Source organism: Vicia villosa, linkage group LG2, assembly GCF_029867415.1.
Source record: "Vicia villosa cultivar HV-30 ecotype Madison, WI linkage group LG2, Vvil1.0, whole genome shotgun sequence".
Lineage (NCBI taxonomy): Eukaryota > Viridiplantae > Streptophyta > Magnoliopsida > Fabales > Fabaceae > Vicia > Vicia villosa.
In genome coordinates, this window is record NC_081181.1 from 89,607,067 (window position 1) to 89,619,776 (window position 12,710).

The 12,710-nt window shown below is 32.8% G+C and overlaps 2 protein-coding genes across 2 annotated transcripts; both read right to left on the minus strand.

Moving 5' to 3' along the window:
• Positions 1–4,253: 4,253 nt before the first annotated feature.
• On the minus strand, positions 4,254–5,189 carry LOC131649555 (uncharacterized). Its single transcript, XM_058919314.1, has one exon. It carries the CDS (start codon positions 5,187–5,189, stop codon positions 4,254–4,256), a length of 936 nt encoding a protein of 311 aa, XP_058775297.1.
• Positions 5,190–7,344: 2,155 nt separating this feature from the next.
• On the minus strand, positions 7,345–8,121 carry LOC131649556 (uncharacterized). The gene is made up of 2 exons (XM_058919315.1): positions 7,915–8,121; positions 7,345–7,761 (listed from the first exon to the last, which is right to left on the minus strand). Exons 1-2 carry the CDS (start codon positions 8,119–8,121, stop codon positions 7,345–7,347), a joined length of 624 nt encoding a protein of 207 aa, XP_058775298.1.
• Between the last annotated feature and the right edge of the window lie 4,589 nt (positions 8,122–12,710).

Sequence of the window (12,710 nt, forward strand, 5' to 3'; positions counted from 1 at the left end):
AAAAACAACATGTAAGGGTGAGTCTCATTCTCAATTAACGACTATTATATAGTCGTAAGCAATAAAACATCAAGGAATTATCAATCGCTCAACCTACATGTATACCAATCATTCCAATAATCCATATTCCTCAAACATATCGAAATATATCCTCAATCACAACCCAATTCATCCAAACCATAAAATCTTATAATGCATAATAATGAACTGACACTAATGCACGTGGTACCAAATCATCGGCTGAACCCATCCATTTGATCTACACATCATCGAGATACAGTCCACCGACACAAATTCTGCACAATGGGAATTATGTCCTACAAAATCCACTCATCATCGGGATATATCATCAATGCAAATGATTCATGAATGAATGCACATATATCACATACTTATATAATCATCAATATGATGCTTAACATCGTATATTTTCATCTTATCTCATCAACATCGTAAGCATGTACATGTCTAAGCATCATTCAATTATTCACACATATTCACCACAATCGTCATATTAATATTAATCACATATTAATACAATCACAGATCATCAAACCATCACACAAACACATGGTCATATATATATATATATATATATATATATATATATGTATATATATATATATATAGAAACATATTTATACATATACAATGTTTCAATCCACCATAGCAATTAAATCGAGTTTTTAAAAATAAAGTCGGCCACCGCCTATTTTATCACTTTATCATGTAAAACATCTAATTAGCTTCGCAACGCCCAAAACGGCACATAAATCGGACAAACGGATCAAAAGTTATGACCTTCAGAAGATTTTCAAAAAAATGCATGTTGTGCATCGACGCATGGACTCCTTCAGTTCGACGCATAGAATTTCTACCACCCTCGGGTAAGCGCAAGTCGACACTATAGGTCGGCGCAAACTCCTGAATTAGTCGATGCAACTGACACCCAGGTCGACGCATGCTGCATTTTATGCAGAATTTTGCTGCGATTCTGACATCCTTCCTCTCTAAATTTAAGTCCAATCACACCATAATCATCCCCTCATCAAAACATCATCAAGCAACATAATATACTACAATTATAACACATTTTAGAGGTCATCTAACATCAAAACCATTCATCAATTCATCAAAACCTAACATCTTTACGGTTTCGGGGGTTAGGGAATTATTAATGTAATAATTAGAATTAGTAATTGGTCATCTGTAATGGCTTGTTGAATTAATCTTGGTTTGTTGAATCTCAATAGTTAAGTAGCAGTTTTTAATTATGGCTTTGTTTATATATTTGTTGTTCAACTATTTTTCAAAGCTTATCTGAGTTGATTTCAAATTTGTGTATTTCTTCTAGATCTGTGCAATTGAATAATTGTTTGTGAACATTAGGTGATGAATATAATGGTTGTGAACATTAGGTGATGAATATAATGTTACCCTGTTTCAGCTCCAAGAACTCAATCTCCTTCCTTCCCCGAACATCTTTAGGAAAATACCTCCTCAGAAACTCTCTCCCGAATACAGCCCAAGTGATTGCTCCACCACCAGTATCCATTCCATCCTTGGTAGCAATCCACCAGTCATCAGCCTCCTCAGACAACATGTGAGTACCATACCTCACCTTCAGGTTTTCAGCACAATCGATCACTCGAAAGATCCTTTCGTTTTCCTGAGCACCTTTAGGATCGTGAGTGCCTTTGAAAAATGGAGGATTATTCCTCTGAAAATCTTCCAACTGCCTATTAGCACCAGTTCCAGCTCAGTTGGGATTCCCTCCTAGCACACCAGCAATCATCCCTAAGGCCTCAACAATTGCATCATCATTTTTTCCACCGCTTCCAACCATTTTTCTGCTAATTCACAAAACAATTTCCATTAGAACAAGAGTATCGACAGTGTCAACTCACACTAGTCGTATACACGAGAATAATAACAATAAGACTCTGATCATAACGACCGACCAGGCTCTGATACCACTACTGTAACACCCTTCTAAACCCCGCGGAATATAATTTTAAATTCAGAGTAAACATGAAAAGGATGTCACAACTTCAAAAGAAATAAAATATCAAATCAAATGTCATGCCTTTCCAAGGAACAAAATCGCATTATTCAATAAACCATGTTTAACACAGCGGAAAATAATTTTAAAAACGGAATAACATAAACCATCAGTTTACTGATTAATTAACATAATCCAAAACCAATAAAATAAGAGTTTAATCATTAACTCTAAAACAAGCGTTCCCTAGTGTTACAAGACCAGAGCATGACACTGACGTGAAAACTAAACGGACTAGCCTATAAGCTATCCTCACCAAGCACAAATGATGCTACTCCTTAATCTGAAAAATAATCAACATTAAGGGTGAGACATATCAAAATAAAACTATATTATAAGTTCATAATGACAAAATATGATAAGCATATTATTCACCCAACTGCAACATATTTAGATTCTCAAATTTATTCACTAACCAGTTCTCAGAATACAATCACACACATCACCACGAAATAACAATGAAAATATTCTAATCATGTTATAACAACACATATAAAATGCAACGACTCTATGCATGTGGTACCAATTCGTCATGGGATAAACCCATCTAACCGATCCAACCAACACCGGGATACGGCCCTGCCGAGCACTAATTCCTCACAATGGGTATTAGCCTCCACTGATCCAAACATCACAACGCCGGGTTTCAGCCACCAAAAATGATTATGAATGCATACAAAACATATAATATACTCACCATCACACCGATTCTGATGAACAAAATCATCTCAATATAACTCACCGATAGCAACACCGAACTTAGTATGTTCATGTTTCAGCATCATTCATTAATCAAATCATACATAATCACGAAAATTACAACATTATAATAACAACCATGTTCTTACAACATCACCACGTATATTACATTTATCAAATATATACACCCGATATACAACCTTACCATAACGAATTAAAAATCGGGATTTCAAAATAAAATCGAGCCACTGTCTGTCTCACCATTTTATCATATTGAATATTTAATTATCTTCACAACGCTCAAAATGGCACTTAAAACGGATACACAGTTTGAAAGATATGAATTTTAGAAAATATTAAATTTTTTCCAAAAAGCTACAGTGTAACCGATTACACGCACGAAAAATCATTTATTTTTCAAACATGCTTCAGTGTAATCGGTTACAAGAAATAGCGTAATGGATTACACCTTAGCGTCAACCTATTCGCTATTTTCACAACTCACACGTAATTGGTTACAGCCCCGAGCGTAACCGGTTACGAGACCCAAAACTCTCCTTTTGGCTATTCCTCGCTACGGTAATCGGTTACGGTAACCGATTACAACATACCACTAGCAGAAAATCAACATTTGGCAGCATCTTCTCATCATTAACTCAATCCAATTTGTACCAAACTTAATACATTACTAAAACAGGACCAATTCACACCTTTTATCACATTTCTAGCACACTTAGGGGTCATTTAACATCAGACATATTCTCAAATCATTCCAATTCATCAATTGCATCCAATCTACACCATTTATCCCCCAACCCCAAAACCTAATATACATCCAATTGAGATAAACAACATACATAATCAATCCTATCATCACTAAACTGATAATATAGGCTAAAAGGATTAGTCACCCCTTACCTTAGCCAAATGTTCTTGAATGCTCTTCTCTTCTTCCTCTTACTCTTTCATGTTCTCTTGTTCTTCCCCTCTTCTCTTTGCTTCTATTTTCTCAATTTCCTTATTTCCTTATTTCATGAAAATAAAATTCCACTTTAGTAAAAGGCTTAGTAATTAACACCTCGCTTTTACTAATTGTCACACCGACCCAATTACCATATTTTCATATTTTCTCCAGTAAATCACTAAAATGCCAATCAATCCAAATAAATAATTTAAATTCTAATTAAATTAAATAATGGAAAATTATGGGGTGTTACACATTGTACTGGTTCTTGGATCACTACAAGATCATTCAAAATCCTGAGTGCCTCAAAACCATTCACATAGTGGACTTGTCTAGGTGTTTCAAAAATCAGAGGTCCCTTACCTCTATCCCTATTGCTCTTCCCAACCTCTTTGCAACCACTAGGATTTGCAGCTGGTGTGTCAATTTTGTCCTCATTGTTTTGATTTTCCTCCACTACAGTGCCTGCATCGTCGAGATTCTTTTGTGTCTTAGTCTCTATCCCTTCTTGGATTGGTGGTGCCTTTGCTACCCATTGTTTTTTTTTGTGACATGCTTCTTCTCACACTTGTGGCCAACTTTCTGACACCTCTCACAAAAGATAGGCTTCCACTCATACTCCACAGTTGAGTATTTTTGTCCTTCTGAATCCCTGATAGTAATCACCATAACAGGCTCTTGTGTAATATCAATTTCCACCAATATCCTTGCATACAAAATTCGATATTTGTTGGCAGTACATTCACCAGTTACAATAGGAGTTCCTAGGGCACTCCCTATCTTACTCAAACTCTTGGCTCTCCATAGATACAGAGGCAGCTGAGGTAGTTTAATCCAGATTGGCAAGGTGCATAACATGTCCTTCTTCATATCAAAATCAGGCTTCCATTCCCTTAATAACATAGGTAAATTACGAATGGTGTATGGGCCCTTCATCATAACAGTATCTCTATCATCATAAGAATGGAAACGCAGAATAAAATACCCTGCATCGTTATAGTACATGTCAGGTAATTTAACATAGTTCCAGTTCCTCATCATGTATTGTTTCACAATATTCATACTTGCTTCACCCCCTAATACATACATTATTAGAGATGGTGCCCAGACGTCTACCTCATTCTCAATGTCCTCGATTTCAATTGCAACTTCAATTTCCCCATTAATCCTCTTTGGTGCAACGAATTCCATCGTCATCCCCTTATTAGGGTTACGATTATCCGTTAACGCATCAACCCATAACTTTCGTGATGGATTTTGTGCTTCCTCAGTCGGTACCTCCTCTAGGGTTACTTTCATTGTGCTTGAACCTCCAACAGCAGGCTGCTTTGGCGTGTCCTCCTTCCTCTCATTCTTCTCTGATGCTTCTGTGATCACTGATTGAGTCCCATTCCCCAGAGTTAAAGTGTTTGACGGCGACGGTGGCACCAAGATTCGCGGCCTCCCCCGTCCCGTTTTCGCCATCTTCAGGTTTGTAAAATAGATTTATTATACTCTTTTAACTTTAAATTTAAAAATTAATATGAATAAAAAATGAAAATATAATAATATAATAAAAATAAAAGAAAGATAAAATTTATTCAAAATAAACTTTTTAACATTTTAATAAATTAATTTTATAATTAAATAAATGAGGGTAAATAAAAGTGAAAATGATAATAATTAGAAAAAAACGTAAACATTAATAGTTATAACATATATAAGATTGATTTGAAGCATAAACAACCATTTAACCATAAAAGAGAAAACTTCAAATTTTTAGTATTATATTTTTAAAAAATTGAGGTTAAATTATACTGTAACATTTCCTTCTATCCCCTCCAAATACTGAGTCAGAAAACAGAAAATCACTCCCCTAGATATTAAGCTAAGCAAAGGGGATGAAAATTCCTCATAAAATGATTTTTAACCTCATTTTTTTTCAATTATCTTCTTTTTTTCTCCTTTATGGCTAAAAATTTGCTTTTCCATGCTTTACCATGACAGCAATCTCATATATTACAACACTGCTTCCATTCTTTTCTAAATCAATTTTATTTACCTTTATTTTTTATTTAAATATAATTTTAATTTATTAAAATATTAAAAGTTCTATTTTAAACAAATTTTATCTTTTTTAATTGTATTTTTTATATTTATTATCTTCATCTTATTATTATTTGTTTAAATTTATTTTATTTTATTTTTTAAATTTTGATTTCAATTTTTAATTATTTTCTTACAATTTTTTTAAAAAATTTATTATATTCTATTATTTTTTTAGTGTAATCAAATGTTAAACTTCACTTAAATTTAATACGACCTTCGTTCCTTTATATAAGAGACAATTCATTTAGAACATATTTTGGTATGGAATTCTTTTAAATTTTAAGAAAATATGGAATGAATTTCATTTAGAATATATTTTGGTGTGAAATTCTTGTAAATTTTAAAAGGCATTTTCAAAATCATTTTTTCCATGACTTTGGATGTGATAAGCGTTCCCCTTCTTTTTATATAAAATTTAGGAATTATTCAATAATAACTTTTATGAAAAAATTGATATAGAATTATTTTTTATTTTATTTTTTATGGTTTTACACTAAAATTTATGGCTTTTATATGATATATGACATGAGAATATCACAATCCACTCCTTGATATTCATAGTCACATGAAGAAATTTCAATTATTTTAATTATGCCTCCTGATTTCGAAGATGCACATCACAAAGCACATTTTTTTAACAATTTTTTTTTTCAGGAGGTGCATCTACAGAAGCATTAAAAATTAGTGAACATTGGGAAAATTCAAATTAATTGAGTTCAGAAAATCTTCCGTAGATATATCTTCGAAAGGTCTTAAAAACAAAGTGTTTTGTAGATGTACCTACGAAACATTCTGTTATATTTTAAATCAATTACATTTCAATCCAAAACTCCAATTTTTCTTGTACATCAAAGTAGTGTAATTTAAAGACAATGTAATATAATACACCAAAAGAATACATCGTATAAATCATCCAAATAGTGTCATATACATAATCAAAGTAAAGTACATAAATGTAATAAAAATACAGTCATTAAAATAATCAACACGATCACTACTATGTGTGTCGGACAACATCCTCCTCCTCTCCTCTGCCTCTGGCCCCGCCTCTGGGTCCACCACGTAGTCTGCTGGATACTCTGCATCTACCATCAAGTGCCCCACATGTCAAGGCACGATTTCTACGGTACAAAAACGCCTCATCTGCCATCCTCATGATATCATCCAGTATATGCCTGTGATCAGACCCCTCAAGGAAGAAACCACTGTCAATGCCTTCCCGTGCCATCTCAAGTATCTCACGACAGCAAGGAAGAACATCCTATGTATGGTCAAACTTAGACTGATGAATCTGCAATATCTCCTGATGAGATGGCATTGGCAGTGATCCCTATACAGTGGGGATCATGTAGGGGTGTGACACCATGAAGTACTACGTGATGTACCTGTCGGCGTAACTCCAATCTACCTCTTCCCTGGTCTCTCGAGCCTAGTCCAAAACCATGTGATGCTCAAAGTCTGCAAAGGCCTCATTTATATGCCGACGGGTCATCTCGATAAGAGTGGAGACAGAAGGGTGGCAAGGGATCGTCTAATAGTACCCGAACTGCTGCATGACGTGCTCCGGAAGATAGCAAACATTGTTGGTCCAACTGCATGCCATCCATCCAAAATATAGTGCAATTTCATCCCACGGAACCGTATCACGGTGATCAGCGTAGCAGTCATAGCGGATGTCCTCGGCAGCCATTTTGTCCTCCTCATAAATTCTGCAACTATCTACCAAATCCGGAAAATTACGAATCTTTTGATATCCAATTGCCTTCTTGATCTCTGGGCGTAACCCACTCTCAAATTTGATACACTTGGAAAACTCATCAGTTTCCTCGTTATAATGAGGATATAACTTTGCCAGTTCCACGAACCTAGCAGCATACTCCGTAACCAAAAAATTTCCATGCTTCAGTTCGAGAAATTCAATTTCTTTCTTCCCACAGACATCTTCAGGCTAGTACCTCCTCAGAAATTCCCTACTGAATACAGTCAAAGTGATAACTTCATCAGTAGTCTCCAACCTCCGACGAGTCTCTAGCCATCAGTCATCAGCTTCTCCAGCCAGCATATGGGTTCCATATCGTACCTTCTACGCTACAGAGCAGACCATCACTTGGAAAATCCTTTCCATTTCCTTGAGCCAGGCTAGTACCCCTTCGGGATCATACTTGCCCTTGAAGGTAGGAGGATTCTCCCTCTGGAAAGTTGCCAAACTGTGGGATTCACCATTCGCACCAGCATTAGACTGATTCTGCATAGCCTGAGCCATAGCTTCCAAGGAAACAACAATCGCAATATTGTTTCTTCCAGCCATCTTGTGTGTCACACCATACAACATCAATTGGGTTTTAGGAAATAATCATATATTAACATTCCTCTATTCATATAACATCAATTGGGATCATGAAAATGCAATTCTACGATGTCACTTCCGTCATTGAATTTCCGGTCAAAACATGGAATTTCGTGAAAACCAGCAAGACCAGATTTCATGAGATAGAAACCATACAACACATGTACATCACATAGCAACAAGGAATTATCATCAAACATGCATCAATTTATCAATTTTATGGATTTTCTATTCAAAACCTAAGAACATCAACATAGAAATCAAAACTTCATTCCTATCTATTAATCACCATAACCATCCTTATAGAGTTAGAACCTCACTCTTACCTTGGATTGGTGATTCCTTACTCTTACAGTGGATTTCTTGCTCTAGCCTCTTTGTGCCTCTTCTCCTCTTCTATGATAACTTCTCTTTTTCACGTTCTGTCTAACTTTCCTCTTCCCAATTCTCTTTACTCTCTTATTTTTAGTTAACCCCTTACCAACTTCTACCTCACTAATGGGCTTAACAAACAACACCTGCACTATTTCTTATGCTAACACAACATAGGCCCAATTAATTATTTAATCATTTATTTTATTAATATTATATTTAACTCCTAATAAAATAGCATAAACACTAATGTCTAGCCACACCCTCACGTTTCTACACTTTTAGACACACATCCCTCAAACAATATGTTGAAAGTATACTGGAGTACTTTTAGTTTATCGTTTCCACAGGGATTGGTGCGATATCACCGCCATTCTATAGTTTATATTGTTTCGAGTTAAAGTTACTTTGGGTTTGGTTTGGTAAAAGATCATTCACAAGTTTAGTAGCAAAGATTAAAAATAGGAAAGTTCTAAGTTTAAAGAAAAGTATCAAGACTTGATTAAATCGACCTAAAATTGTATGTCTTCCTACAAACATGCGTATGAATTCGTTATTAACCAATACTTCACGTATCGTTCGTCTATACCGTTCGTTTCCGCAACGTTATAGCAAGATTTACCTTATTGTTCAACCAACGATTTCTCAACCGATTGAACAATACAAATAACATTTAAAAACCAATACAAAGTGATTATCAACCATTAATTCTATGTCTAGACTTAATGTTTGATAGATGATAGAGTTAGATCAAGATTGAAATATTGTATTTCACAAACATTTAAACCATAGAAATTCAAGAATAAACAAACTAGATCATCTATATCGATTAATAACTTGTTCATACACAATATTCATAAGAAAAACATACAAAAAGTAAGGAGGATTACATCAAAGCCTTGACACCAAAAGTGTTTAGCTATCCATAGACATGGTAGCTTGCACAAGAAGGAAGGAAGGAAGAATAGCAAGCATCAACGGTGATTTCTCGACGATCAATGCTCCGATTCTTCGATTCTATGTTGCTACAGTTGTATTAGGGTTTCTTGGCTCTCAAAATGGTCTAATTCAACCCAATTTCTGTTCTGTTCCTTAAATAGAAAAATAGAAAAACAGAAAAACGCAGACCGCGCTTAGCGCCATGAAGCCGGCTAAGCGCGCTATACCAAAAAAGTTAAACCGCCCAACCGCGCTAAGCGGGCTCTAGACCAGGCTTAGCGCGGGAGTTTCTGCCAGAACTTCCATCTTTTTCTCAAAATCGCGCTTAGCACGCTACTACCGTGCTTAGCGCGATACCTTTTTCCAGAATTCCTAGCTTTTGGTCTTGAAATGTCTTTTAATCATTTTCCATGGTTCAAGCTTCCATCTATCCAGCAAAACTACAAATTTCAACAAAAATTTCATAGATAAGAACTATTCGACGATAAAATAAATATACTAATATCTATACTAAATCAAAATGAAATAACTAATACTTTGCATATAAAGACTTGAAAGTTACCAAAAATTACCGTAAATATTAACACAATTTGGTAACTAACACAATACAAATCCAGAAATAAATCACAATTTCACCAAATAATTCACGACCAAATAAGTAAATAATTGAATAGAAATAAACTGGCGTTACACCAGGATCCTATGCATCGACCTCTACGAGGCAACAACGTTTGGAGGTAAAATAGCACAACATGCGTCAACCTCTAGGATCCTATGCATTGACCTTTACAAGTCAGTGAGGTCTGGAGGTAAAATGCACAACATACGTCAACCTCTGGCATGTTTTGCGTCGACCTCTAGAAGAAAATATTTTTTATGCATTGACCTCTAGCTTGCTATATGTTGACCTCCAGGCACCAGTAGCATTTTCAAAAGATTTTAATTTCTTGTTCAGTAGAGATCAACCTCCAAGAGCTATGCATCGACCTATGACATGCATGTTCACCCAAAAATATGTTTTTGACTTGTGAAATGATTTCACATGCATATGAATAAGTTTGGGATGACTATTGAAACATTTTCATGCGAGAATGCACCTTAGACTAAGAGAATACCGTCCAATACATTTTATTTCTAAAGACCTAGTTTTGACATCACTTAAAATAAACCATTAGACAAGATATGCACTCATTAGTTCTAAGTTTGTGAGACATGAAGTGGATCTAACCTAAAAGTGTATTGTCATTAAAAAGTGAGGATCTAACCTAAAATATTTCTTATATATAATAATCACTAACTTGTTCAACTGAATTAAATCTATGCAATAGAGTTGTATGACAATAATTATATTCTTGAAATCTACATGTTAAGAAAACAAGAATGTGATATTTTCAAAAGAGTTTATTTTATTTCACTTTATAATATTGATTGACATCATATTCATGATCATTTTAATTTTTGTTTTTGTTTTTACCACCAGTATCCATCCCACTAGATCGTTTAATCTGATTCGAGGGTTAGTTTTGATATCAAGTGGTTTCAATCTCCTTCCTATTACAATTACGGGGAATTGAATCGTGATCATCCCTACCAAGTCCATCGCTAATTACCACTAAATCAACTAACAATTAAGTGCATGATTTTATATAATTTTTATTAAGTGCATGATTTTATATTCTTAAATAGGACGGAAAAGAAAAGTACAATTAACTAATTTTTATATATTTTAGAGATAATAAGGCAAAATATTAGGGGGTCTTTGTTCAGTTGAGAGGAGGGAAATAGAATGATTTTTATCAGCGAGAGGAGAGGTGAATGATTTTAATTACAAACATATTTGATTTAAAATATAAAAAGGAGATTTTAATTACAAACATATTTAATCCACAGTAGAGAAGAAGAATTTTAAAATTAATTTACTTTTTTATACTTGTAATTTTAACATAAGAATATGATATTTTATCATTCAAAATTCATAATTCAAACAACTTCATTAACGGAATATAAATATTCAGTCAGAAAATTTCTTAAATTATTAGTAAAAACGTTAACGATAATATTATACAATTTTAAAAGATAATCAAATGCAACAAAGTCTATAGAAAATTATTACAAAAAAACTTCAAGAAAATTAAAAAGTGACATCAAAATTTAAAAAATAAAATAAAATAAACTTAAACACATTTAATGAAATATAACATGAAAATATAAAAATATAATAAATATAAGAGGAAGATAAATTTTATTTAAAATATAAATTTTAACATTTGAATAAATTAAATTTATATTTAAATAAATAAGGATTAATAAAAGTGAAAATAATGTTAATTTGGAAAAAGAGTAAAAAAATGAAAGTATTAATAATAATTGTAACATATGAGATTCATGCTTCAATTTTTTTCTTTTTTTTTCTTTCAAATTAACGCCATTTCTACTGATTAATGTTATTAATTTATTTAACTGCAAATTTAATTTAAATTAAATTATTAAATATTTATTTAGGATAAATTTTATCTTAGTTCTTTTATATTTCTTATATTCTTATATCTTCATCTTATTATTCAATAAATATGTTTAAATTTGTTTTATTTTATTTTTGAATTTTGATTTCATATTTTAATATTTTTTTTAATTTTATTATATGCATTTATCTTTTAAAATTGTATATTATTATACTTATATAATTATATTTTTACAAAATATTTTATAATATTTTAGTTGAGAATTTATATTTGATTAATTTAATGAATTTGTGTTTGAATATCATTATATTAACGGATTAAAATATCCATGTCAACTTATATCCAACATAAAGAGTAGCATTATTTTTTAATTACAAACACATTCTCTTTTGTTTTTCTTTAATATGAAGCGCAATATTGAACGAAAATATGAATGTTTTTAATGTATGCAAATTTGAGGGAAGTAGTAGTTTTGGAGATATCGACAAATTGTTATAATTGATTTGTTTCTTTGTTTAATTTTGTATTTATAAAATTTTGATTAATTGGTTTTAGGTCTATGAGACATGAAGTGGATCTAACCTAAAAGTGTATTGTCATTAAAACGTGTGGATCTAACCAAAAATATTTCTCATATCTAGTAATCACTAACTTTCCTCAATTGAATTAAATTTATGCAATAAAGTTGTACGACATTAATTTTATTTGTTGAAATCTGCATATTAAGAGAAAGAGAATGTGAGTTTTTTTTTTTTTTTTTTTTTTACAAAAACAAAA